General features: G+C 41.7%; 1 protein-coding gene across 1 annotated transcript; it reads right to left on the bottom strand.

The window, feature by feature from the left end:
• Positions 1–92: 92 nt before the first annotated feature.
• DYRK4 (dual specificity tyrosine phosphorylation regulated kinase 4) lies at positions 93–25833 on the bottom strand. The gene is made up of 13 exons (XM_090275176.1): positions 25777–25833; positions 22887–23003; positions 22079–22217; positions 21478–21545; positions 18461–18597; positions 18031–18171; positions 16128–16266; positions 13786–13867; positions 11437–11600; positions 7239–7308; positions 3801–3930; positions 1032–1207; positions 93–340 (listed from the first exon to the last, which is right to left on the bottom strand). Exons 1-13 carry the CDS (start codon positions 25795–25797, stop codon positions 93–95), a joined length of 1632 nt encoding a protein of 543 aa, XP_090131302.1. The 5' UTR covers positions 25798–25833.
• Positions 25834–27028: the final 1195 nt, after the last annotated feature.

Below are 27028 nucleotides of genomic sequence, written 5' to 3'. Positions count from 1 at the left end.
TAAAAACAGCAATCTGGAGTACTGTACAATATAAGCGTGGGCTTTAATACAAATCATCGGTGAAAAGGAATAGGCCACACCCTCAGCAGTGGTCATACAATAGGTGGTAAAATGCCTGTATTCTTGGGAGAGGAGTTTTTGCTTTGTTGCTCTGTGGAGGTCTTGGACTCCTCTGGCCTGACAACTGCCTCTGGTTTACTCGATGCTCCTGCTAGATGAGGCAGCTGGACAACCTCAGCTGTGTGCCAGAGAGAGCCCTGCTGGTCACCTGAATTCCCAGCCTGCTTTGTGCTTCCTTCTTTTATTTTGTCTCTAATCTCTTCTTTGATGATCTCATCTGCTGTAGAAGAGAGAAGACAAAGAAACAAAGTGTTCAAATGTGAATTATATTCTAACTGGCTATTAACTACCCATTAGCAGGGAAATCCTGGTTGTAATGATATAAAAGCAATTCATTTATAAAACACATTCTGTGTGCCAGGCATTATTCTAAGCACTTTATATTTACTAATTCATTTGATCCTTTCTCCGCAACCATAGAAAACAGGAATTATTCTCATTCTCATAAACGGAGAAACTGAGATACAAAGAGGTAAGTTAATTGCCCAAGGGCCTGCACCTGGTAAATAACATGGCCTGAATTTAATTCGAGGCAACCTGACTCCAATGACCATGTACATAACCAGTAGGCTATGTCCATATAAAAGATATTTTACTAATGCCATATTTTGATAAAAATTCAAAACATAATTATCAGACTGCAGAAAAGGGCACAGAGAGAGAGAAGGAAAGCAGGAAAAGGGGAATTGAAGATCAGATGAAGAATGACAAATCCTAACAATAAGGGGTAAAAAAAGAGTTAGAACCAAATTTTCTGAAAGGAAAATCCCAAAAGTAAGAAACGGCAGGACAGTAGTGATGTAGCCAGAATAATTATCCAAGGTTGAGTTCAGAGAAACTGACATGCAACCCTCCACAGATGCCTGACCTCTGGACTACGGGAAGAGAACTGGCTATTTGGGGGGCTGTACCTTTTTTACCCAAGTGATGATGCCCTTGAACCTTGTCCTTTCTTGCCTCAGAGGGGAAATAGAGATTGAGTTTCCTCAGGGTCTGGGGCCGTGGACGTGGTTTGAGGTTCCGCACCTCATGAATCCAAGCATGCTTGAGGGCCTGGTCAGGGGTCATGCGAAGAGACGGTTCCCATCTACACACCAACAAAGCCCAGCATGGATTATTGTTTTATTTTTTAATACTGAAACATTTTCAAAGACTCCAATAAAAAACCTAAATAAGATATATTATAAATGGTTAATTTTTAAAGAACCCATTTAAGCAATGTTATAACTCAAAGATATTATAGAACAGAGATTATGACATATAATTTTAAAGTACCTGGAAACAACTATTGGAAATAATCTTTTTTAGTAAATTTGTATGACAAGCCAAAGGATATAATAGATCCTAAGTCTTCTATAGTTCTAGAAATTTTCTTATAACAAATATTATAGAAAATCTTAACCAATGGGATTTTGGATTTGTAAACTAAGAACATCAAAACAAAGAGATGCTTAGTTTCAATTCCCAAGCTACAGAATGTGGACCTATAAATATATCAAAAAGGATATTATAGAATGCTAAAATATTAAGTTTATAAAGAGACTTTGATATAATCCAGGCAAACCCGTACTGCAGTAACAAAACACATTTGACAGAAATCCTAACATAGAATTATTCTGTCATTTTTGAATAATTTTAGTGTTAAGGCACTAACTCACAAAACCACAATTTTAAAAAATGCCAATTCTTTAGAAGTTTTTCATTTTCATTAAGCCAAAATTCACTTTCTAGGAACTTTAACCCTAGTAACTTTGAATCAGGTCTAATTAGCATTATATATTATGCTACCCATCAGCATTATCCAGATTGAGACAACTAACTTGTCTTTTATGTTATAATCCTGCAAGTATCTGCGAATATTTACACTACTGCTAACTGTTTATCATATGATGTGGTTGCTATCTTCCTAGATATGAAATTTCAGCTTTTGTCTAACTGATGACATCAAGTTTAGAATACCTTCTAACGCAGGTAGGTGGCATTATATTCTAGGCTCATCAAGGTCATAAACCACTCAAGTTCCCAGTTGTTTGTGAAATGAACTGCTGTTAAGCTACATCTGCACTCTCTTGAACTCCCAGAATTAGTCTATAAAACCTAGGCCAGGATTTTATATTCACCCCTGTTAAAATTTGACTCAAAACTTTTAGTCTCTCATTCTAAAATTTGCTTATTAGCAGAATATGGAATGATAAAGTAACAGGGCCAGTATCTTGACTGCTTCTTGCAGGCTGTGAACAACCAGCTCTTTGCACTAAAAAAGAAAATAATGTCTTTTTTGGTTCTGAGCTGTGTTCTGAATGGTTGGGATTTCTGGATAACTCACCTCTGTCTCAGTAATGAGTTTCTGTCATTCATTAAGACACATTCATTATATAGCCTCGGCTAGAAGCTGGGGGGTGGGGATAATGAGGGTACAGGATCCTTCTTTTATCTCCATTTCTCAGGTGAGTAGCTTGACCTACCAGATGGGAAAACTTTTAGCAGTACCTGATTTTACCCTCTGAGCTAGAACCTAAATTCCAGAGTGCACAAATGCCAGAAGAGTTTTGTTAAAACTACTCCACCACATGGAAGAATGACAGAACATAAAGATACAGTCTTCTAAAAATATTGAACAATGATAGGACTGACATCACTGGAAGGAACTTTATGAATACTCCATTTTATACAAAAGGAAACTGAGGCCCAGAGAGAGACACTGACTTGCCCAATATCACAAAGCTCATCTTTTCAACACTTGCTGCAGACAGACTGGCAAGACCTCTTTTTATAATTTACAAACTCCTCCTAACTAGGCTCTATACTGGGTAGGTGTTTTAAGTGCTGTCCTTTTTTTTTTCTTTTTTTTTTCCCTATGACTTGACTGAAGTACAGAACCTAATTTCTAAGATTAAAAATACGAATGTAGGTTCTAAAACGCTGTACATAATAAATGTAGGTTTACAGCTTACCAATTCCCTTCCCAAAAGGATTTAGGCTCTAATCTCTAGGGGAATAGGGAGAGGCCCTGAAACTGTACACTGGGTGTGTGTGCGGTTACAATTGGCACGTGGAAGAGTCTGGCTTCAGTTCAAGTAGAAGACATTTAGGACTTGCCTACAATCTTGCTGCCAGGCAGTCGGAGGCCAAGAAGAAGGCAAGCTCTACAGAACACAGTGTAATCCAGGGAAAGTCACTTAATCTCTCTGACCCTCAGCCTTCATATCTCAAAATAGAGCAAGTCATCTGTCCTGACAATCACTCAGGAGGTGAAGAGAGCAGTCTGATGAAGTAACAGACAGGGAAGCATTATATAGACTCTAAAGTTCTATGGTCAGCTTTTATTATTGTTTTTATAACTCTCTCCCAGCCCCAGACTTTCACCAGCAAACATGTGGGAAAGTATGGTATTTAAAAAGAAAATCAGAACCTTGGCTAATGTGGCTCAGTGGCTTGAGTGCTGGCCTGTGAACTGGAAGGTAACTAGTTCTGATTACGAGTCAGGGCACATTCCTGAGTTGCGGGCTAGGTCCCCACTTGGGGGCCTGTGAGAAGCAACTGATTGATCCAATGTTTCTTTCCCTCTCCTCCCTCCCTTTCCCTCTCTCTAAAAATAAATAAATAAAATTTTTTAAGTACTTTAAAAATAGTAAGTAATAAAAAGAAAGTCAGAGACAAAGACACCACAACAAACTCACACCAAACACCTTCTAAGAAAGTCCAGGAAGCTGAAGTCGTAGGTTTTCAGCACCATCGTGAGATTCTTGGAATCTGGGTATCTTTTTTTCCCTCTTTTGTTGGTTATATTTTTAGGGAAACCTTGGGAATCTAGAGATACAACATTCTATGTTTATTTCCAGGTGTAAATATTCATTGGTCACATCACAGCCGTTTAGTCATCAATACTGCATCTTGGGGTGGTCTTTGCAGCTCTGTCACTCATGGTATTACACCACCCCCTTCATACAAACACACCTGCAGTCTCAGTCAGTTTGAAATAACTACATACAGGTAGTCCAATGAATGCAATTACCTTTACAAACAATTTTCCCTACTATTCAGTATGTTCTGAGCCTCATTCCTACCATTTCTTCCTCAAATCAATCAAATGGTTGAGATGGTTCAACATTAAGGTAAAATAATAATGATAATGATTAGTAATAACTCCAAAATGATAAAAACATTCATCTCTGAACAAAAAGAATATTGTCCATTCTCAGAGTACCGATGTCCTTCTCTTTCCCCACTAACTCAATGAAGTCAGAATTTGGTATGTCATGATGTATAACAATAAAGTTATTGTAGGAGAATGATTTACTTCCAAACCCCATCTACAAGCCACACAAGCAAATTATTCTCATTACTCCTTTATAGTCACATCAAAATTTTATTAATAATTAGAGCTCTAACTTGATTGGTCCTGAAGACACAGCTTGAAATTACTTTCTTCAGCCATTTTAACCAATTATAGACCTCAACAAATGTATGATTTGTCATGCTTGTTAAGTACTGAAGACAGCTCCAAAGATTTCCCAATGATGTTTTGCAGTGCTGTGAAGGGAAGACCACTCATTTGGACACCTGGATTCTGGTGTATATATTCAGAAAAGTTGACCACTTCTGCTCACACGTTGGAAATCTGAATGTAAATGGGTGTATATGTATACACATACATACAATTTATACATTAAACTGGATTCTCACAAAAACTCAGTGGGGTTCATGTAATAAACCTTCTGGAAGGTGCAGAAGAAGTGCTTCCATTACATTTGTCATCAATGCAATTTTCAGGGCCTTCAAAAGAACATCTGCCCTTACTGAATTCCTGGTGAAGACCATGAAGTTGCAAATGTGTATGAGTGTATACAAACATGTATATCTATATATAGGCATTTATATGGGTAAGGGTTAGAGGCATGGCATAGCGTATAGGTCCTGTGAACTCATACAAATCCCCATTTTCCTTTCTGACAGTGGCACCACTGGCGCCACCGCCACCTTATGCTATATGTTGATCTTTTTACAGATGACCAAAGAAGAACCAGGCTCACAGGCTCATAAAAGACATAGCTCCTAAAATCATTATGTAATTGATTTACTTGTATAAGTTTTCTCACCCCTCTGATGTTCCCCAATTATTCCCTCCATCTCCTTCTTGCTGCCTGGAGCACCTAAGTATCTTACTACTGCCTTTAAGGCAACATCACTTTACTACTAATTACCTGTACTGGTATTTATGAGGAATGGCTGGGAGTTGGGGAGCTGTTGGCAACCGAAACCAGAGAAAGAGAGCTAAAAATTGAAGTGGACATAGTGTGTCCCAAACTCACTTTATCATAAGAAGTGCACAGAGCTGTCATTAAAAACAGAGACTGCTGAGTCCCATCTCAAACCTATTGTGTCACAGGTTATACAGGAGGATTGTGAGAATTAACGTATTGCCAAGTACCCAAGTGATTCTTATAATCAGATAAAATTTGGGACACACTGAAGAGGATGCAGCTCCTAACAGTATTCTTTCTTATGCAGGAAGTGAAGATATGTAGATGTTGCTACAAAAACCACATCACCACTCTAAAGCCTAATGCTGATGGTAAAAATCAGATACCCTATAAAATTGCCATGTGTATGTCTTCGGTACCCTCTCACAAAGATGCTCTATATTCCCTTCCTTTCAGTCTCCACCTATGTACTGTCTCCTGAGTTTAGTGCCATAAGCTTAAAATGTGGAATGGCATGAGACTGACCAATCAGGGTGGATGACGGCCTTGGCACTGAAGCAGGATCAAGGAGGACCTCTACTTGCCAAGCCCTTAACTTTTAGTTTCTAAATCATGAGGAGTCCAAGGAGTCCTAGCAGTGGGGCCAGGCAGCCTGTGGCTATGGCTGGGGTTTGAGGCTGCGGCATTTTGTCAAATGGTACAGAAATAGTCTACATTTTAACCTTCACATGGCTGAACCGGAACATATCTACTGACCACAAACATAACTGGAACTCTTTGACCAGGAGGATCCCCCATGAGGGTATTTTTATCTCTCCTACTAATGGGGCAAGTTGTGGAGAGAAATTATGTGACTTTCCTTACATTTTGAGGCCACTCTGGGTAAAAAATAAGAGGTGGGAGGGTTAGAAATGACTGGGATTCCACAGCTAGTATGAGCCTGTGAACTAACTGAGCAACAATGGCTGGTCAGATGTCATTCAGATGTCATGGAGTCCCTGTCTGTGGAGTCCCCTTTCCCTCATGTCTGGCTTTGTTCCACTTGTCTGATCTTTGCGCCATGATGGCTTTTTTCTACCTTAGCTTCTTATGGTTCTTCAGGAGAATTTTAGATATGGGACTGACTTCATCTTTTTGGTGCACAGTGCACTGAAAGTCCTGCCTAAGTTGGACCTCATTGATCCAGCTGTCCATCTTGTATAGCACCACTTGACTAGAAAGACAGAGGATCATAAAATCTAGAACCTGAGGACTGTGATGAGGGGCAGCGTAGGACTGTAGATTACGCCTGTCCCCAATAATTAGGCAGGTGTCCTATACATAATTGGCAAGCCACAACATACCCACAGCAACTGTTCTGCCAGCCTTTGCTTACGCATCTTATTCCAAAGTTTCAATGAACCTGGGATAGTAGGGTTCTGGAGGAATAAGAGAATTTTAGCAGGAAAGAATAATGCTGCATTAATGACAGACTAGCAGTGCCTCTTTTTACTGTTCTTGAAAAGAAGTTTCTCCTCTTTGATTTCCCTTCACAGTGCATAGTGTGAGGGGCCCACCTGCTTGCAGAGGCAAGGAGAACTTATAGGACTGGGTATAGTTATAATATTTAAGGTTTCAAGATCTGCTGACAGATCTCCTGTGCAGAAACCTAGTCCTTTTCACATTCCTGCACGTTTTCATTGCTGAGACCTCATGCCCAATGCAATGCCCCCACCCCATCTCCATCAGGCCACCTAGTACCTCTTTTCAACATCATTTTACTCTTCTGAAAGAAACCCCTAATCATAGTTTGTCCTTGAGAAAGGGGTCAGGGGAAAAGCACTAAATGGGGTTTGGGGAATGGGAGGTGTCTTCAAGGCCTGTGACACCTTATCAGCCACAATGGGATAAAGAGAGTTAGACCTGGAGACTTACCAAAGAATGTCTGTCTCCTGGAGGCTGTCTGAATGAAGTGGGTTGGTGGCAGGCCCAGTACCTTCAACAAGTAAAATGCAGTTGCTTCACCTTTGTGGAGTCACATGTTCAAAGACCATTAGAGCTGAGTGGGACTTAGGTCAGACTTTGCAATCTGCAGATAAGGACCCAGGGATATTGTGGTATCTAACCTGGCTGGTTAGGCTCAGTGGATTGAGCGTCGGCCTGCGAGCTAAGTGTCGCTGGTTCAATCTTCCAGTCAGGGCACATCAGAGAAGGAAAACTCTGATTCCAAAAAACCTCCGCTGCCTTGCAGCATACCTCTTCAGGGGAAAGGCTAAGGGAGTAAACCCCGACAGAAAATCCGGAGCCGGAGTCCCTAAGGCGGTTTGACGTTGTAGTCAACACCGGCAACTCCTGCGGCGCACCTGAAGCCAAGCTGTATTGACTCCGTCTTTCCCTTGGATCCTTCAGCTGCGAAGAGAGGGGGGGTCTGCTGCATGGGCAACAGCAGACCCTCCATATCACCCTGCCCAGGCTCTGTAGCTTCAGCTTCACTGGAGAGGACACTCCAGTGTCATTGCAAGATGTCGATTCAACACGGGAGGAGACAGATACCGTGTCACTCCCGAGTTGGACTGCACAGCCATTCTCGGCGGTGCAGATAGACTCTTAAGAAGCTACACCATCGTCTCTCGAGACGGACGGCTGCCGACGACGAGTCAGTGACAGAACAGGTCCAGCATCTGGTTCTTTTGACTCCTCATCCAGGGCTTTTTCTTCATGCTGAGCATCAACACCAGTCATGTAACTCTGAACAGGCATCAGCACCAACTAGAGGGAAGTACTCTTAATGGTAACCAGATCTCATTGTCAGAATGAATAAACCAGTATACATGCTGACAACCCTGAACTAGGGACTATCACATTCTGGCTGGGAGCACTGAGAAGAAAGAAAAGGAAGAGGAAATGGAAATAACAAGATGGGTATCAGACCACTCTATGACAAAATACCTACTTGAAAAGAAAAGTGTAGCACCTACTTGTTTACCTGTCCCTACGGCGACCTGCAGGTTGCACAAAGATAGAGAAATTACAGACGTCAGTCACCTTGAGCCCTGGGTCCCCTGCGCTTGTGGCTGGGTTCTCAGCCACCATGCAGACCCTGTCCTCTGCTTCTCAAGCCTGCTGACACAGTTCGGGAGGAAGCTGAATCTGGGGCAGTAAGAACCTCAACCCAGATCTCATCCTCCTCATCCTCCTTGGAATTGGAAGCAGGAAGAGGTGAGGGGAGCTTTATTAAATAATCCACCATCAACCTTAGAAGTCATCTATGCTGATCCTTTCATTTTCTAGAAGTCCAGAGCAGGAAAGTAAGTTGCCAAAGAGAAAGATCTGGACTAGACTCCAGATCTACCAATTCTCATACCAGTGTTCATTTCAACATAGCTATCCTTTACAGCTGTCATTACCTAACTTAATTTAACACTTTATTATTAATTTCAACTATAAAATGCAACTATCTTTAATAATTCTCAAGGGTGTGTGTGTGTGTCTCTGACCATCTGTAACTTTGAGACAATCTAGAAAATAGAGAATTGGTATAGATAGGTAGAGATAAATAGATAGATAATGATCCATTTTTCTTCACAGTCAAAGTATCTTTGTTTACTGGAAATTTTCCGAAATATGAAATTTTCTGTTTTGTAGGGTTATTTTTCTCCTGTTTTATCTAGTTTAGCTCCATAGCTAAAGGCCTTGCCCTAACCAGCGTGGCTCAGTTGGTTGGGCGTCATCCCGCAAAACAAAAGATCACTGGTTCGATTCCTGGTCAGGGGACATGCCTGGGTTGTGGGTTTGGTACCCATTCGGGGTGCATATGAGAAGCAACCAATCAATATTTCTCTCCCTCTTTCCCTTTTTCCTAAAAACAAATTTAAAAAAGAAGCCTTTAAATGAAAGAATAATAGGTATAATAAGTAATCACATGACATGTCTTTTTATTGGGAGATATTCTTCCCAGCAAGCTAAGATAATGAAAGACTAATGACTGAATAACACATAGATTTTGATGGGTGTCATGTCACTCTGGTTTTAGATTATTTGAATATATTTGAAAGGCTAGTATAAGTGTTATTTTTAAATGTCACTTCACAATATGCTGCAACTTAAAGCTTTTGCAATTATTTATAATAAGTAAAAATATGAGATGTCAACTTATACCAGTAAAATGGGATACATGATTTCAAAAATACTTTTAGGGAACATTAAAACAAAAAGTGGACTTCCGGCCAAGATGGAGGCATAGACCAACACGCTCTGCTCCCTCAACAACTAAGAAGGACTACAACTACCGCAAAACCCCAAATAACCAGAAGTTCCAGAAAATAAAGCTACATGGAAGTCCAGCGTATGAAGTCATAAACAAGTGGTGCTCATCTGGACGGGTAGGAGGGACGAACCTCTGGCTGAAAGATCGAGCTGTGCTGGAGGCGGCAGCTGCAGCAACGAACAGCAGGACCCAGTAAGCAGACACCCATATTTGGGAGGAGGAGAGAAGTGCCTGGGAGCTGGCCCCGGCTGCAGACCAGACCCATTGGCTCACAATTCCAACGCCAGGGAGGGCAGACCCCATTGTCTCGGACTGTGGGGATGGAGGATGCTCCTGGTTCCTCAGCGGAGAGTAACAGCAGGAATCCATCTTGGGCCCCCACCCCCACGCAAAGCGCCACAGTGTGGTGAGAAGGGTCACCTGGTTGTGACGAGTACACAGGGCTCTGCCCAATATAGCGTAAGAGGTGTGATAGCGCCCCACCCCCAAGAAGGAAAGATAAACAAAACTGTCAGAATGGCAGAATGATTGAAATACCAATCATGCTGCTCACCAAAAAACAAATAAAGGACTTGACTGATGAACAAATAGAGAATCTTTCTGAGGCTCAGTTCAGAGCTATAGTCATAAGGCAGCTTACAGAACTAACAGCGGGACTTAATCAAGACAGGGAAGGAATGAAGGCCAGTCCTGCTGAAATGAACAAAAATACATACAAGACAAGTGGTAAGGAAGGGAAAGCCAGGGATCAAATCAACAAATCAGAACATAGGGAGGGAACAAATAGTCAACCAGTGCAGAAAGAGGACATAAAATGTGAGGAATATGAGGAGAGGCTCAGAAACCTCTGGGACAGCTATAAAGCAAACGAACATTTGAATTATAGGATTGCCAGAGGGTGAAGAAGAAGAACTAGAAATTGAAAAATTATGTGAAAAAATAATGAAGCAAAACTTCTCTAATTTGGGGAAGGAAATGGACTTACAGGTCCAGGAAGCACAGAGTTACAGATAGGCTGGACCCAGGGAGAACCACACCAAGACACATTATAGTCAAAATGTCAAAAATTAAAGATAAAGAGAGAATCTTAAAAGAAGCAAGAGAGAATAAGAGAATTACGTACAAAGGGGTCCCAATTAGACTATCAGCTGATTTCTCAAAGGAGGCGCTGCAGGCAAGAAGGGACTGGAAAGAAATATTCAAAGTAATGAAAATCAAAAACCTACAACCATGATTACTCTATCCAGCGAAGATGTCATTCAGAACAGAAGGGCAGAGAAAGTGCTTCCAGGACAAAGTAAAACTGAAGGAGTTCATTAGATCCAAACCACTGTTATATGAGATGTTAAAGGGACTTGTTTAGAAGAAGGAGGATCAAAACAACAAACATTAAAATGAAAACTGTATCACAACAGCCAACAGCAGAAGCTAGGGACTCGAAACAAAGGCAAACTAAGTAGGCATCGAGAGGGGAAAAAGAATTATAGTATGGGGAGCATAATGGGGGGAGGTCAGCTGGGAGGGGGAAGAGGGGAAAGGGAGGGAGAAGGTACAGGAATTAAGAAGCATAGTAGGAGGGAGCAGAGTAGACAGGAAGATGTTGAGAAGAACTACATGCACAACCAATGGTCATGGACTAAAAGCGGGGCACAACTGGAGGGAGGGGGGGTCACAGGGTGGTGGGAAGCAGAGGGAAAAGAAATTGGGACAACTGTAACAGCGTAATCAATAAAATTAAAAAAAAAGAAAAAGTGTGCAGGCCACTGCCCTGCAAGGAGTATGAAGCAACTCAGCTTCTGAGAGTGGAAGCTAGTTGTCCTAGGGCCCTGAGCAGAGCGCGGCGAGGCCCGCCCTCATGTCCATGATGCAGGCCAGCTGCTCCACTTCATTCTCCCCCGGGAACAGAGGGTAGCCCGTGTACAGCTCTGCCAGGATGCAGCCCAGGCTCCACATGTCGATGGCCATGTTGTAGGGATGGCCCAGAATCACCTCTGGTGATCGGTAGAACCGGCTTTGGATGTACGTGTACACTGCATGAAAAAGAAAGAGAAGCCTCACAGAGGAAAATCTCCGCCCCAGAGCATCTTCTCCAGGATGCCTTCTCAGGTGAGGGTAAACCGTAATTACGACTCCCTACTCCTTCTCACTCTACGGACTTTGCAGGGAGCCGGAAGTAAAACTAAGCAGCATTTAGGAGTATCTAATCTCATCGAATCCTACAGCAAACCAATTATTTTTTTAAATTTTTTCTTGTATTATTTTCCATTACCGTCTAACCCCTTATGCTCCCTTCCCCCTGGCAATCACCACACTGTTGTCCTTTTTCCTTTTTGCGCAATCCCTCCGCCCCCTAACCTTCCCCCAGCAGCTGTCATTCCTGATCTTTATCTATGATTCTGTCTCTATTTTACAGCAAACTAATTATTATAGAGCTGTTATTATCCTCATTGTATCAATAAAGAACTCTAAAGCAGGCATTGTTCTAGGGAAATAAATTTTAATCAGCTAATCTTTATAAAAGGAAACATAAAATGAATATAAAGCTAATTTCCAGGCTGTCAGATTAATTTGGGGTAGACATCTTCTGAAAGTATTGTGACTTAGCAAGGGAGGAGGAAAGAAAACATTGCAAAAAGCATAATTTAATAATGTATATTCAATATGTTATGTGCATGTGTTGTATAATGTAAAGTGTGGAAAAGGAAAGCTCAAAGGAATCTCAGCAGAGAGGCTGTATAGAAAATAACATGGTAGGGAGCCAAGATTTTACAGGTGAGGAGACTGGGGTTGGAGAAATGAGACAGTTTAGTTGTTTCCTTGTGCTATTGCTGGTGACTCCCTGGGTGGGGCAAGGCAAGGATTCTGAAATCTCTTCTCTGTTGTTTGACTTGGTTCTAGTAAGGATGTAGTAAATTTGTGATTAAAAACAAAATAAAGGTTTAATAAAAATTACTTTGATGTCCTGCCTACTTCCAAAATAGGTTTAAAGCAGTTTGCAATTAAACTACATGTATGCTCTGTACAAGGTAGTTTTTAAAACTGGATTTAATGGATACTTACATAATGTTTAATATGTGCCAGCCACTATTCCAAGTGTTTTATAGAGATGAACTCCTTTAATCCTTACAACAACTCTGTGAAGCAGGCACTATTATTGTCCCCATTTTAAATTCAGAAAACTGAGGCATACAGAGATTAAATAAATTGTCAAGGTCACTCAGCTATAAGTGTCAGAGCTGGGATTTGAATCCAGGCAGTTCAGGTTTAGCATCTATACTCTATACTGTCTCACAGTTAAACAAAAGGTAAAGGGAAATATATAAAGGGGGAAATGACTATCAGAAACCAAGGATAAAATAATTACAAATTTGGTTTTGAGCATCCTGCCAACCAGGATAAATGGTAACTGAGAGGTTACACAACTTCTCTATCTAAGAAGAGTAAGCATATGGGTTCTTTGTGAGAAGTTTTCTAGCTGGAATTTCTTATGGGATCCACACATAAGAGATAAAGGACATATGTCTTCAAAAGTGGTACTGTAGAATATTTGAAAAGATCCATCTAATAGTCATGTTATCTTTGTATCTTTCTGAGCAACCTGAGGACAGGAAATGTTAAATTTTTTGTTCTTGGTACTCAGGACAGTGACTGACACATAGCAGATATTCAATAAATGTTTGTGGAATGGTACATGTTCTCAACAGCAAACTTGTTGGAAGCCAAAAGTATTCAATCAAGTTCAACTGTTTGTGCAAATGTTTTCTGAATTCTTGCTTGAAGAAAGTATAAAGGTTAGAGAGCCTAGGGCAGTGAATCTGAACTTTAGAATGGCTATGTATAGATTTTTGGTTACTCTCCCAGAAAATTAGATTTGGTACATTGGGGGTAAGCCCCTGGAAGCTATAAGTTTTCAGAGGCCACATGTGATTCTGGTGCACATCTGGTTAGTTTTGGACCCAAAGCTCTTGGATAATTCCAAATGCACAGAATATGAGATCTGCAAAGGACCCTTGAGATATCTGAGCCCAACTTTCTCATTATATGAGAAAATTTAGACTCAGAGAAGTGAAACACCTTGTGCAAAATCATACAAACAATTATTACAACTGAGCCCAGACTTGAACCCAAGTGACCTCATGTATGAAGTACTTGTTTAAGTAAGGGAAAGAAGTCTCAACGGGAAAATTCAGATAAAGAAACCAGAATGGGGCTTACTTTTCTCATGCTCATAACAGCTTGATCCAAAGTCAATAACTTTAACAGAAACTTGGCCCTTCTGGTACAACACTATATTTTCCTAAAGAGAAGAAGGACATATGTCACATTTTAATAATGTGTCCCTAGGCCCTCTATTGCTCTAAATGTCTGCCATCTTCTAAGACCCAGTATGAAATTCGACTATCTCATGGTGAACTCCTCCCATACCATCTCCAAATCTCATTTTTACACTTTCCTTTGACTTCCCATTTGACTTGACTTGTGATCTGCACTTATTTGGATCCAGTATTTGCTGCTTTACAGTATTTCTTTTGCATATATTTTGTCCCTTTCTGCATATAGATTATGGCTTTATTTTTATCTCCTTGACACTGGTCCTTCCTATGCCTTGCTTATATAAGCCCTCAGATACAGCATGGACAGAATTTTTTTGTTTTGTTTTGTTTTTCAATTACAGTTGTCCCATTTTTCCCCCATTGCTCCCCCCACCCAGCCCACCCCTTCTCCCACAATCATATCCCTCCCCGTTGTCCATGTCCATGAGTCATTTATACATGTTCCTTGACCTGACCCTTCCCTTACTTATCCCCCTTCTCTCCCTCCCCCCTCCCCCCTATTGACTACTATTCTACTCTTTGTCCTATTTAGTCCGTTTGTTTGTGTTGTTCTTTAGTTTCCACTAAGTGCCCAATCAACATACAGATATGACAGAAGACAAAAAGAAAAGGAAAAAAAAAGACAATGATTTGATTGGAATTTGTGATTCTTATGCTGAATGTGGGGAAAATGTGAAACCAGGAGTTCTAATAGTGTCATGAATAAAGAGGCAGAGCTTCTGGGCTCTTCTCCCTGAGCATGAGAGGACACCACCTAGGGCTGGAAGATTAAAGTATTAATTGTGTTTTCAAGGACCTAAATATCCAATGAGTTGATTATTATGACTATCCAATGAACTGATTATTTACTGAGTCCCTTAACATTCCAGATATGGCATAGCAGCCTTGGTCCAAAACCCCTGGCACCATAAACTAAAAATGTACAATTTTAGTCCACAGTACCTTTTCTAAAGAATATTTCAGCAAGTCTTAAAAAATAATTTCTAGCATCTCAAGCCCAGCAGAAAGTCCCTCCCAGCTTATTGGCAGAAATCACTCTAGAGTAAGCATGAATGCATCAGGCAATCACAGTTCATTGATGTTAACCATTAAGTTCATAAGAACAACTCTGATTCTTGGACCCACATTCATCAAACCCACTCTTGTTTACATGTCTACTTCCCTACTAGGGAAGTATAAATTCCATTTTACTTGACCTATTTCTCAAGGAAATCTATTCCTTCACATCTGGGCTAAAAGGTGTCTTGTGAATTTCCTTGGTGAAAGTTAATCCCCTAAGCCCAAGGACCATGTTTTTTGTGACCCTTTGGAGCTGCAAAAGTAAGGATTAGGAATTTGGATGTGGAGAATAAACCAATGTGTCACCAGCCACCATTTTCCTGTGAGGCTCTTCCGCAGCCCAGAGAGAAAATCTCTATCTAGACCATCTTTAATTGTCAAAATATCCAAAATTTACCCAATGAGTTACAGTTTTTTAAAAAATTAACCAACTTTGGGGTGTGAGGAGAAAGGAATGAGGAAAAATTAAGGGATGTTTAAATATCTGTGAGAGTCAGGTTGATTTGGAATCAGCTCCTGACCCCATATCTTTATACCTTTATGCGTTTTTCTCTAGGTACCTCTCTGTATTACTCACATTTGCAATCATTAATTAATAAGCATTTACATACCTATTGCCAACCATTGCTATTGTCAGGTACCATGTTAGGTCCTGAAAATAAAATGGTGAGAAGGCATGGTTCCTGGCCTTGAGGGAACTTGCAGTTGAGTGGAGGATACAAATAAACAAGCAATCGGCGCAGGAACAGGGCTGAGCATAGGGCGCTAGTGAGACATGAGGGAAGGGCACATCCCTTTGGAGTAGAAGTAGTCACAGATTTGTTGTACCCTCAGGCCAATTCAGAGCAGAGTGGACACAGTGAGGATTTAGTTTAGCAGTGATCCAGCCTCCTGAGTGACACATCTCTGAACACCCTTACACCTTCCGAGGAAAGCCCCGAGACCTTCCTATTCCTGTCTGCATCAATGACACCATGTCTTTCTTCATTGCCTCCAAACCATCCCTTCGTATTCACTGCATCTCACTTGATTTACACAGCCTGTCTGCTTGGCTTCCACCCTGGGGCCCTGGATATGATGCTGCCTCGCTACCACTGGGGAATGGAATGGGGCAAATCGTTTCTGAGGGTGGGGGCCAGCTCCCATGGCAGAGGTTGTACTCACAGGTTTGAGATCACAGTGAATGATTTTCTCTACATAAAGCATTTGCAAACACTTCAAAACAGAGAGGGTGAAGCGCCGAACTACTGACAGACTGAAGCCTTGAAAGCTGTTATTCTTCATTAACTCATACAAGTTGATTCTGGGAAAGAGAGAAGGTGATGTGTATCAGTGTAAAGAAGTATAGTGCTGAGTTTAAACCTGCAAACAATCCCAGTGGTAACCTGATTTCCCTCTGATAATAGGCGAGTGTCAGACAAGGACTCCAGGCTCTAGTGTCCTATAAACTCAACGTTCCCATTGATCCATGGTGGCTTCAGGCTGACATTCAACTGTGCTGGCCTCTCAGATGTCCCCTCATTTCTTATGTGACAAGGTCATTTAATCAATTACATTGTGGGTGTTAGGAGGTTGGACCAAACTTCTAAAATATTCATAGTTCTTCAGGCCTTTAGGAGGGATCCAGAAAATCCACCTGTTATTTAACCCAGCAGCCGCTTCTACCCAGGCCTAAAAAGGCTGTCTAAATATGTCAGGTTCCTCACACGTAATGGAACAAGAATGTGGACAGATGGGGCTGACCAAGCCTGACAGCTTAGTCTCATTTGTCGCTTTGCCAGCTTTTCCTAAATTTTCTAGACTAGCAGAAGCCTGCAATATTATATAAAAACCTGCCATGCTTTATGAAATCTTCTGACTTATAAATGTTGGAAACTAATGCAAAACATTTTAACAAGAAAAACGTATTGATGGGCTACCAGGTTATGACCTCTGTACTGAGAACAGGAGAGGAGGGGTAGGACACAGCCCATAAATGACTCTGCATTGGCCTCTTTCTGGTTTCTCCTAAATCTTCTATCTCTAAACTTTATCTAACTCTGCCTGTATTTAGGAAGCCATTCAGTCTTGATGGGCACAGTGGAGATGGAAGACTTGGCTCTGGCCCCATCCTGACCAGCTGTTTGACCCTGAGCAACTCTCCAGTCTCTCCGGGCTTTGGCTTTTCCCTCCACACAACTTCTCCTGACTTCTCCAAGCACTTTCAGGTAAAATGACATGCTAACTGAACTTGATCCATGGCCAAAAAAGGCAGCCTGTGTTATCCATGTTGGCACAAGGAAGATAACTTTCCTCTGGAAAGTGGACATTTTGTGATCATCAAAGATGGTGAAAAGAGTGGCAACTACACTCTCGATTCAAATTTAGCCAGTTCCTAGAATTTCACCATCAGCAATAGTGTCATGGGAACACCAAGCTTCTGAGAGCTCACCTTTAATTATTCTCCTTTGCTTAATGCAGTCTGTGTTTCTTGTTTTATTGAGATTTCATCCGAGATAAAAGTAATCAAATTAGCAGGCCTTTCCAATTAGCACACCCTGTCAGTTCCAATATTCACACAGGTGATACCAATCTATTTTAGTCAGGCTCTTCTCTCTTACCAAAAAATGTGGCCCTGTCACTATTTGCATAAAATCAAAGCTCTTTACCCACTCTGAGCAGCAAGCGGCCTGCTTCCCTGGGTTCCAGCCCCTGCATCACAATGTGGTAAAGCCAGTGAGTGGGGAAGTAGTAGCAAAGAAAAATCCTTTTCAACATACTTCAGTTTTGCTATTGAGAGCAGAGGCCTTGTTTTGGTTGTGTCTCCCAGTCCAGCCCCCAGCACCTGGTGACACATCCTATGTGCTCACAAGTGACAGACATGATGGAGGGATGGGGTGAGATGGGCAGCTTTTGACCCAGTCTCCTCACTCCTAGGCTTTTTCCATCACTAAGGGGCCATTGTGTCCATTCTAGTCACTAAATGTTTACATCCAGAAAAATCTAGAGTTCTGACCTCAAAGTTTCTCTTTTGTCACCTTAAGCCATATTTCAAAAGCAAATGAGTTAAAAAGAAAAAGCAGCTGACCCCAGGAGTTCAAAGGTGATGCAGAGGTGATTGCGGAAGTAGAAAAAGTCCTTCATGTGTACCACGTTGTAGGTGTTATTCTTGTCCTTCCTTCTGAGAGCTTCCAGGATCTTCAGCTCCACCAGGGCCTGGTGGTGAAATCTGAAGTGATGGAGGAGTGGCAGGGAGGGTGAGGAGTGGGGAGAGAAGACTTGGTGTCATATCATGCAGCAGCAGTAGCCCATTTCCTCAGCCCCTCCCTTGACCCCTGCAAGGCAGAAAGCACTAAACACTCCATACCCTTGCCTCCCCTTCACTCCACCATGGAATCCAATAGGTAGAGGAAAGAGGAAAAAAATCAGAGAAAGAGGTGGATTTGGGAAGGGTTGGCATGATGAAGGGGCCAGTCGTGCAATCCCTCCTCTATAGTTTAGGCTACTATCCACAACACCTCTTCTTGTTCCTGATGATTTTCAAGGCCACCAACTCATTGTTTTTGTGATCCAAGCACTTGGCCACCTGTCCAAAGGACCCTTTCCCAATCATCTCCAGAACCTCGTAGCGGTAGGCAATGTGGTCATGCAGGACCTGCAGAAGCCAGGCAGAAGGTAAGGAGCAGAGCCACGGGCTCTGAAGCTCCCCTGACACTGGGGTCCCTGGATACCCATTCCCAGCTCATGGCTGACTCCTGGGGGGAACTTCCTGACCTACACTAGGCACTAGTGCAACTCCCACCCTCATCTTATTGCCATGGTTAGATCGTTGCCCAGATCCCACATTACCCGTGTGGTACCAGGGAAAGTCCCATAGGCTCTATCTGTGTCAGGCAATGCAAGGAGCATTGGATGGTCTTTGGAAAGAGCAGTAGCTTCAGCCTGGGGTAAGTTCTATTTCTGACCCCCGATGTGTCTCCATCAATCAGAGAATTCCTTTGTGTCTGCTTCGTTTCTTCCTGATTAGATCTGGTTCTCCTCTTGACTTACCCAGATTTAATTCTGTCTTGAAGTTAGCAATATAAAACTTGGACCTTTCTCAACTAAAAAGATCAATATTTTCCAAGAGCCAGAATTATGCACGTCCTCCCATGTACTGGAAACTAGGAAGCAACTCTTCAGTCAAAGCAACAAGAAATTATCAATTTAAAAAACTTTTCTGGGTGGCTTCTGAAAATTCACTTATGCACTCTGAGCTGCAGTGCCTCTAGATAAGATGATCTCTAAGGCCTTCTGGCTATGAGAATTCATGATTCCTAGTGTCACACTCATAAATTTCAGCGAGTTGAAGGAGAACTATTTATGTAGAAGTCCTCAGAATGTATTTGTGATCGTGTGGTGGGGATCTGTTCTTATAGGAGGAATCAACCATAAATATACACAACTTTACATGTATGGGGAAAGAACAAGGTATAGGTCCTGCACATGTTGATATAAAGGCACATGTGCTCCTCTGGCATTGTACATATCTTCTACATATTACCAGTTTGGAGGTATCATGATTATTGACTCATACAATAACTTGGACATTAATGGAGACCAAGGACCAGGTCCTACTTATTTTTGATAGTTTCCTTAATATTTCCAGAGTCTAGCAGATGCCCAAGCATATGATAGGTTCCCAATAAATAGGTATTCAGTTACCATTTGCTGACAGAGTGTGAGAATGCAGTTGTGTTGCTTGTTAGGGAATGTGCATTGTATATTTGTGTGCATTGGAATGCAATAAGGATAGAGATTCCAAACACATGGAAAGCACATGTATCTCTCTCCCCTCTACCAAAACATAGCTCTCTAAGACTTGAGACTGGGGAACTGAGTTCTAGTGAACTAACTTAAAGGTAATGCTGACATCCCTGGGGAATTTATCAGAGATTCTAGGCCCAGAGGAGAGGGTGGGGGAGAGGAGAGGAAGAAGAATTTGAGGATATCTGGCTGAAATGGTGCTAAAGTGTTTATTAAAGATTTTTAACCAGGGACCCATTAAAAATCCCCCTGCCCCAATTGAAATTTTATGTCTGTGCAGGGTGCCTTTTCTGAGATGAGGATTTCTAGCTTTTATCAGATTCCCAGCTTTTATCAGATTCCCAAAGGGATCCTTGACCTAAAAATGTTAAAAACTAGGGCCCTAGATACAGGATGTGTGATAGAAACTCTAAATCCTTGATTCTCAAAGTGTGGTCTGAGGACCGGAAGCATGGGCACCACCTGGAAGCTTTTCAGAAAAGCAAATATCTCAGGTCATACCCTGGACCTTCTGGTTAAGAATTCAAATTTATAATAAGATCCCCAGGAGATTTGTGTGCATAGTAAAGCTCAAGAAATCCAACCATAAATGCTATTAAGACAATCTTCTTTTTCTGTGAAGCCATTAAAAACAAATCCTGTCTCCTAAACCTAACCAAGTTATGAGGAAATGTCCCAAAGAGGATAGTCCCACCAGCCCACCAGCCTAATGGACCTAGCATCACTCATCTGGACAGCCTCAGGGGTGGAAATTGCTTCCTGAAGCAAAAGGTATGCCTTTCCACTGCCCAGATTTCACCTTCAGGCTGGGAAGAGGCCCTGTCCTGGGAAGCCCCAGAGATACAGAATGGAAGAAGAAAAGAAATAGTCATTGGATCTTTGGAAAACTGAAGGAAGTGAAGCACCAGGTACTATAGTGACAAAAACTTTTTTCTTTTTTCTTTTTGGCCTGTGTGGGAAATGACTTTTTTTTTTTTAATTAGGAGATAAGAGTGAATTGAATTTGCTGTTTTATTTTAGTTTTTTATTTTATTGTTGTTCAATTACAGTTGTCCCAATTTTTCCCCTGTTGCTCTCCCCTGCCTTCCCCAACCCCCACCCCACCCCACCCCCTGCTCCCACAGTCAGCCCCCACCCCGTTGTCCATGTGAGTCTGGTGTTTGGTTTGGGTGTGGGTGGGGTGGGATTTAAACTTTAGGACAGATGTAGATAAGCTGGAGAGTGCTGAGAGAAGGAAAACCAGGATTGGGGAAAACCAGGGGAACCATGTTATTTGACAAACTGCTGAAGAGTTGGAGGAGGAATTGTCAGAGGGAAATAAAAAGACTTACGGGGGACAAGACCTGTGTGTGTTTCCATATATACAAAGGGCAGTCATGTGTAAGCTCAATAAGGCATGTTCTTTGCCCAGAAGAACCAAGGCCTAAGAGAGCTGAGAGATAGATATCAGTCAGCTCTTTAAAGGCAGAACTAGCTGAGAATAAAATATCTCCTAGTGGTCAGTTCCTGAGATGTTTAAGAGAAGAAGGACAACCAATTTCAAAGATGTGGGAGAACAGCTCCAAGCGTCACATAGTGTTGGGACATGGTAGATGCCCAGTGGATTTGGGTTTTCTTCCTTTGGACTCTAGTAAGTTATGAATCTTGAACCTTGTGAGGAGTCAACTCCTGGTCAAAAACCTATGTGTGATCTCCCAGGCCTGACTAAAGGCAATTGCAAAGGCTTTACCTGGCAAGCATCATAGGAGAAGCTGCCCTCCCCATACCAGTCTTGGTGCACAGCCAGTGCATTGAAGTCTCTGAAAAGTTGTGGTTAAGGACTCAGGTTCCCTATCTGACCATGCTCTTATACATACCTATCCCAGAACCCTCCATTCAGAGGCCACCACAGGTTCTTCAGCTAAGATCTCTTTATCAAGAGGAGGGTGGAAACCTCAAGACATTTTCTTGCACTCTGACTCAGTACTCAGTTTTTCTACTCCTAGACCCTTACCTAAAAGGACAGGAGCCTGGTCAGGCTCCCTAGGCAGTGAGCTAGTGCATCTAACTGTGCTGATGATACCTTTGACCCTGGCCTGGTGCTAGTTCATGGCAGGTGTGGAAGGGTGGGGAAGAAACAGTGGGGAGCCGTGCTTTCTCCTATTTAGCCCCTGCTTATACTATCACAAGAAGTCATGAAAGACTTGACCATTGCTTTCATTTTGGCTTGTTGCCTTAATTGATTTACTCCAACATCTGGCAGCTTAGCCTTCTCCAGTTCCTCGCAGCTCTTCACACCTGACCACCTATAACCACCCCCACCATTCCCTGCTACTGTCCCAAAGGCATACCTGCCGCTGTCAGAGGCACCTTGTGCTTCCTCCGTGGTTTCTCTTTGGACTTGGGATCTTGGGTGTTAATGCTCGAAAGGAAAGGCATTTCTGAAGTCTTGTTTTCAGAGGCCAACTTCTGACTATGAGTTTGATTCTCCTGTTCAGAGAAAGAACTTGCAATAAAGGACTCCTCAGGCTTCTCCTGGGTGTCCTAAACCATTTACCTGATTAAGAACACCCACATCCAGCCAGACTCTACTCCTTCCTCTCCAGAAAGAAATGGTAATTATGAGACAGTAAGTTTTCTCAGTGTTTTCCTCAAAGAAAGTATCTGACTCATTCTCTGTGAGACCCACATACATTACAGTATGCAGTATTTTAAGGAACAGTATTTTACTGCTGCTCTTGAGCAGGCCAATTCCTGACTAGATAAGATGACTTGACTTGTCTAAAGGCACAAACACTTGAACTTATGTGTGTATAATACCACTTTAACTTGGCACTTTCTCACATTATCTCATTTGGTTCTTACTTCAAAAAAAAAAAAAAAACCCACAAGAAAACATTTTATATGCTTCTACCATTTACACCAGACATTTCATTTTTTCTTTCTTCAATGAGTCCTCATGACAACTCTATAGAAAGCCCATTTTGTAGATAAAAGAAAGTCAGTGACGTATTTACTGAAGTTTACATTCATTGTAAAGAGTAAGAACAGGACTAAAACCCAAATCTTCAGCCAACATTGTGCTTTTCCCACAATCCTGGGCTGAAATCAAGTCTTTTACCTGCCTGCTCAGGCTTATGTCCACTGCCCAGCACTCACCTTATACAGCAAGGGTGGCTTTAGCAGGATTTTGTGGCTGATGTGTGGGAAGTTAACCATGTTTTTCTTCTCCTTGGTATCCACAAAAGGGAGTGAAGTAACACTGGCGTTTGTATTCTATAGAAGGAGAAAGTGGAAAAGTTAGAGAAGCCTCAGGCAAGAAAATGTCTTGAGGAGTCATTTCTCCCAGCATCCTCCCCACAGCAAGGATGAGCCTGAACCAAATCCAAACCTGAATTTATTTTTAAAGTTTTTGGAGAGAAAAGCAGAGTGTTGAAGGAGATAGACTCTGGGTTTGAATCCCTGCCCTACTTATTAGCTGTAGGCCTTTAACAGATTACTTTTTTGTTTTTAATCCACCCATTTATCTCTTTTTTTTTTCTTAAATTATATTTTATTGATTATGCTGCTACAGGTGTCCCAATTTTTCCCCTTGCTCCCCCCTGCCCAGTACCCCACTTCCTTCCAGCAGTACCATCCTCCTTAGTTCATATCCATGGGTCGTGCCTGTATGTTCCTTGGCTTCTCCCTTTTCTAGACTATTCTTAACTTTCCCCTGTCTATTTTGTACCAATCAATTATGCTTCTTAATCCCCGCACCATTTCCCTATTTCTCCCCCTTCTCGCTCCTAGCTGATAACCCTCCAAATGATCCCTGTACTTATGATTCTGTTTCTATTCTGGTTTGCTTAGTTGGATTTTGTTTATATTTTTTAGCTTCAGTTGTTGATAGTTGTGATTTTATTGTCATTTTAATGTTCCATAGTTTTGATCTTCTTCTTTTTCTTAAATAAATCTCTTTAATATTAAATATAATAAGGGCTTGGTGATGATGAACTCCTTTAGCTTTACCTTGTCTAGGAACACTGTATCTGCCCTTCCATTCTAAATGATAGCTTTGCTGGATAGAGTAGTCTTGGTTGTAGGTCCTTGCTTTTCATCACATTGAATACTTCTTGCCAGTCTCTTCTTGCCTGTGAAGTTTCTTTTAAGAAATCAGCTGATAGTCTTATAGGGAGCCCTTTGTGGGAACTGTCTTCTTAACTCTCTGCTTTTAAGATTCTCTATTTTTAACCTTTGGCATTTTTAATTATGATGTGTCTTGGTGTGGTCCTCTATGGGTCTAGCTTGTTTGGGACTCTCTGTGCTTCCTGGACTTGCATGTCTATTTCCTTCACCGAATTTGGGAAGTTTTCCTTCATTGTTTTTTCACATTAGTTTTCAATGTCTTGCTTTTCCTCTTCTCCTTCTGGCACCCCTATTATTTGGATGCTGGCACGTTTAAAGTTGTTCCAGAGATTCCTAAGCCTCTCCTTTTTTTAAATACTTATTTCTTCATTCTGTACTGGTTGACTGTTTATTTCTTCCTTCTGCCTCAAATCATTGATTTGAACCCTGGTTTCCTTTCCTTCACCTTTGGTTTCAGGTGAATTTTTCTTCATTTCACTTAGCGTAGCCTTCACTTCTTCCCTCATGTGTTTGCTGTACTCAAGCATGTCTGTCAAACCTGTGAGCATCATGATTAACAGTGTTTTGAACTCTTCATATGTTACGTTGGCTATCTCCTTGTCACTTAATTCTCCCACTGGAACCTTGATCTGCTTCCTCTTTTGGGCCATACTTCTCTGTATCCTCAACTTTACCAATTCCTGTGTTTACCTGTGTCTTAGGTAGAGCTGTCACACCTGTTACATTGTAAGGGGTGGAGCCTTAGGTATTCATTAGTGCAGGGAGATTCGTTTCACCATGTTGTGGTGCTGTGGGGTGGGGGGAGTCCAAGAGGTAACAATGCCACTTTCTCAGCACTTGCCCCTTTTCCAGGCAATTCTCCTACTTCCTGTACGGGACTGGTTCCTTTCTAGCTGTTACTTTGGTTGTGGTTCTCAGAGTGGGTGGCTTTGCAGATGTTATAGGACCATGGGCGCCCTATAAACAAATGGGCTCTGCTGAGAGATTGGCAGTTTCTTCTGCTGCTCCAACCCCCACTGGTTTTCACAGTCAGAAGCAATAAGGCTTTGGTTTCTCTGGTGCTTGAGCCATGAGCTATGCAGCTAAGTCTGAGCCTGGGATTACTCCCCAGGCATCCCTCTCACTTTTATAACATGTGACTGAACTTTCTGCCAGCTGGCCACAGCCACTGCCTTTATGCTGCCGCCACTGCCTTTATGCTGCCGCCACTGCCTTTATGCTGCCACCACTGCCGCTGCCACACTGTGTCCTCTCTGGTACTTCTCTGTCCCTCCTACCTGTCTGGATGAGTATTGCTTCTTTATATTTTTGTTTGTTGGATTTCCATGCAGGTCAGTTTTCTGGTAGTTCTGAGTGTTTTTAGTTTTGAGGTAGCTGTATTTATTCTTATTGTTGTGGAGGGTGGTGAAGCATGTCTACCTATCTATGCCTCCATCTTGGCTGGAAGTCCAGATTATACTCTTTATCTAAGCTTCATTATCTCATCACTACCTTGGGGGCAATAACGACCTACCTCATACTTTCTGCGAGGCAAATGAGGCAATCTATGTGGAATATTCCATAAGTGTTAGTCATTATTATCACCATTCCAATATCTTACAACCCAAACATGGCAAAATTCTTGCTGCAAATTTGTCTTGGTGCAGCATAAACTTCCACTTTCCCTACATTATTCACTTGACCTATTCATTTGGATTCCTCCCCTCCCTGCACTGATTAACTGATTGATTAGGAGAGAGGTAGTCTGACTATCAATAAACAGCAACATTTAACATCATTTGGAGATAGGATATGGTGGTATGGATAGAATGTGCTCATCATGTTATGTTGAGTTGACCAAAAATGTCTGTCACAAACTACCCTAGCCACCTACCTGCCATTATCCTCTCCCAGAGAAAAGACACTAAGCATCACTTCTTACCTTATGCAATAATTGGGTCATTCTGAGGTTCTTGGTCTTAGAAGGTAGCTTCTCAGCTTGAACCAAAGGTTTCTCAACCTGGATCAAGTGGAAGAGAATTGGAATAGTGCTTGGTATGATTTCACCTCAAGCCACCCAGGTATTTATTTTGCTTCATTACAATAAACAAGATACACTTGAAGCCAGCTCTCCTGACCTCAAAGCTGGGATGGTCTAAGAGACTCAAAGAAGTGCTGAATGAACATATGAATGATTGGCTGAGTGAATACCCAAACAAATGACCTTTCTAGCAGTGTTTATCCTAGATTAACTTTTTCTATCGTTTTCACACTTATTTTAAAAATCCTCATAACCCCTTCTCCAAATAAAATCTTAGCTAGAAGCCCTGGACTTGGGAAGAGATCAAACCTGAGCTACTCCTGCTAAAGAGAAGAAAATGCCCATAGTCTCTCCTGAGAATGTTTTATCCTCAGAGTGGCTTGAAAGGTCCCTTAGTGGAACCCACTAGAATATAGGCGTCCAGTCTGAAGACCAGTGACCTGATCAGAAGAGACTTCACATCTAGAAAGAGGTGGAGAGGAGAGATGAAAACAGCAGAGCAATGTGCCTTGAAGGACAGTAAGCAAAAAAAGAAGGCATGTGGCATAATATTGCATAGTACACAGTTACCTAATGGTTATTACATATTTATTATAATGTCCATTTCAAAAACTATAACTAGCATATTAAACCTGTAATTTTGTAGTTGTTATTATATAGAATGAAACTAAAATTTAAGTTAAAAAATGTGAGTACTACTTAAATAGGGCAAAAATCATGAAGGTAGCCCTGAAACGACTAAAGTTAGCAAAAACAAGCTGCAGCTTGGATTTAGGTTCTGCTCTTTGAAGCAGAACATAGGGATCTCCTTCTTCCAGCCCTCTCTCAGGGAACTGAATGACATTTATCCAAAGCTGAGACACAGCTGGTGCCAGACCTACCCCCTATATAACTTGGTACACTGGCTTTATTAGTATAGGAGCGGGGTACAGTACTTCAACATAATATCACCTAGTACAAATAAGCCCTCTACAGAGCTGTAGTGATGTGGACTATTTAGAATCGTCCATCTCAACATTCTCGAATAAGGATATGATCTGACCGAGAGGGGACTGCATAGAGCATGGGCTGTGGTCTCAGACCAAACTAATTTGATAAGCTAATGTGTACTACATACAGGATTTGGTTGTCTATTGAATGGACAATGATGATA

The sequence above is a fragment of the Furipterus horrens genome, unplaced genomic scaffold (genome assembly GCF_987537825.1).
Source record: "Furipterus horrens unplaced genomic scaffold, mFurHor1.1.pri manual_scaffold_4, whole genome shotgun sequence".
Classification (NCBI taxonomy): domain Eukaryota; kingdom Metazoa; phylum Chordata; class Mammalia; order Chiroptera; family Furipteridae; genus Furipterus; species Furipterus horrens.
This window is presented reverse-complemented; position numbering and strand designations above follow the sequence as displayed.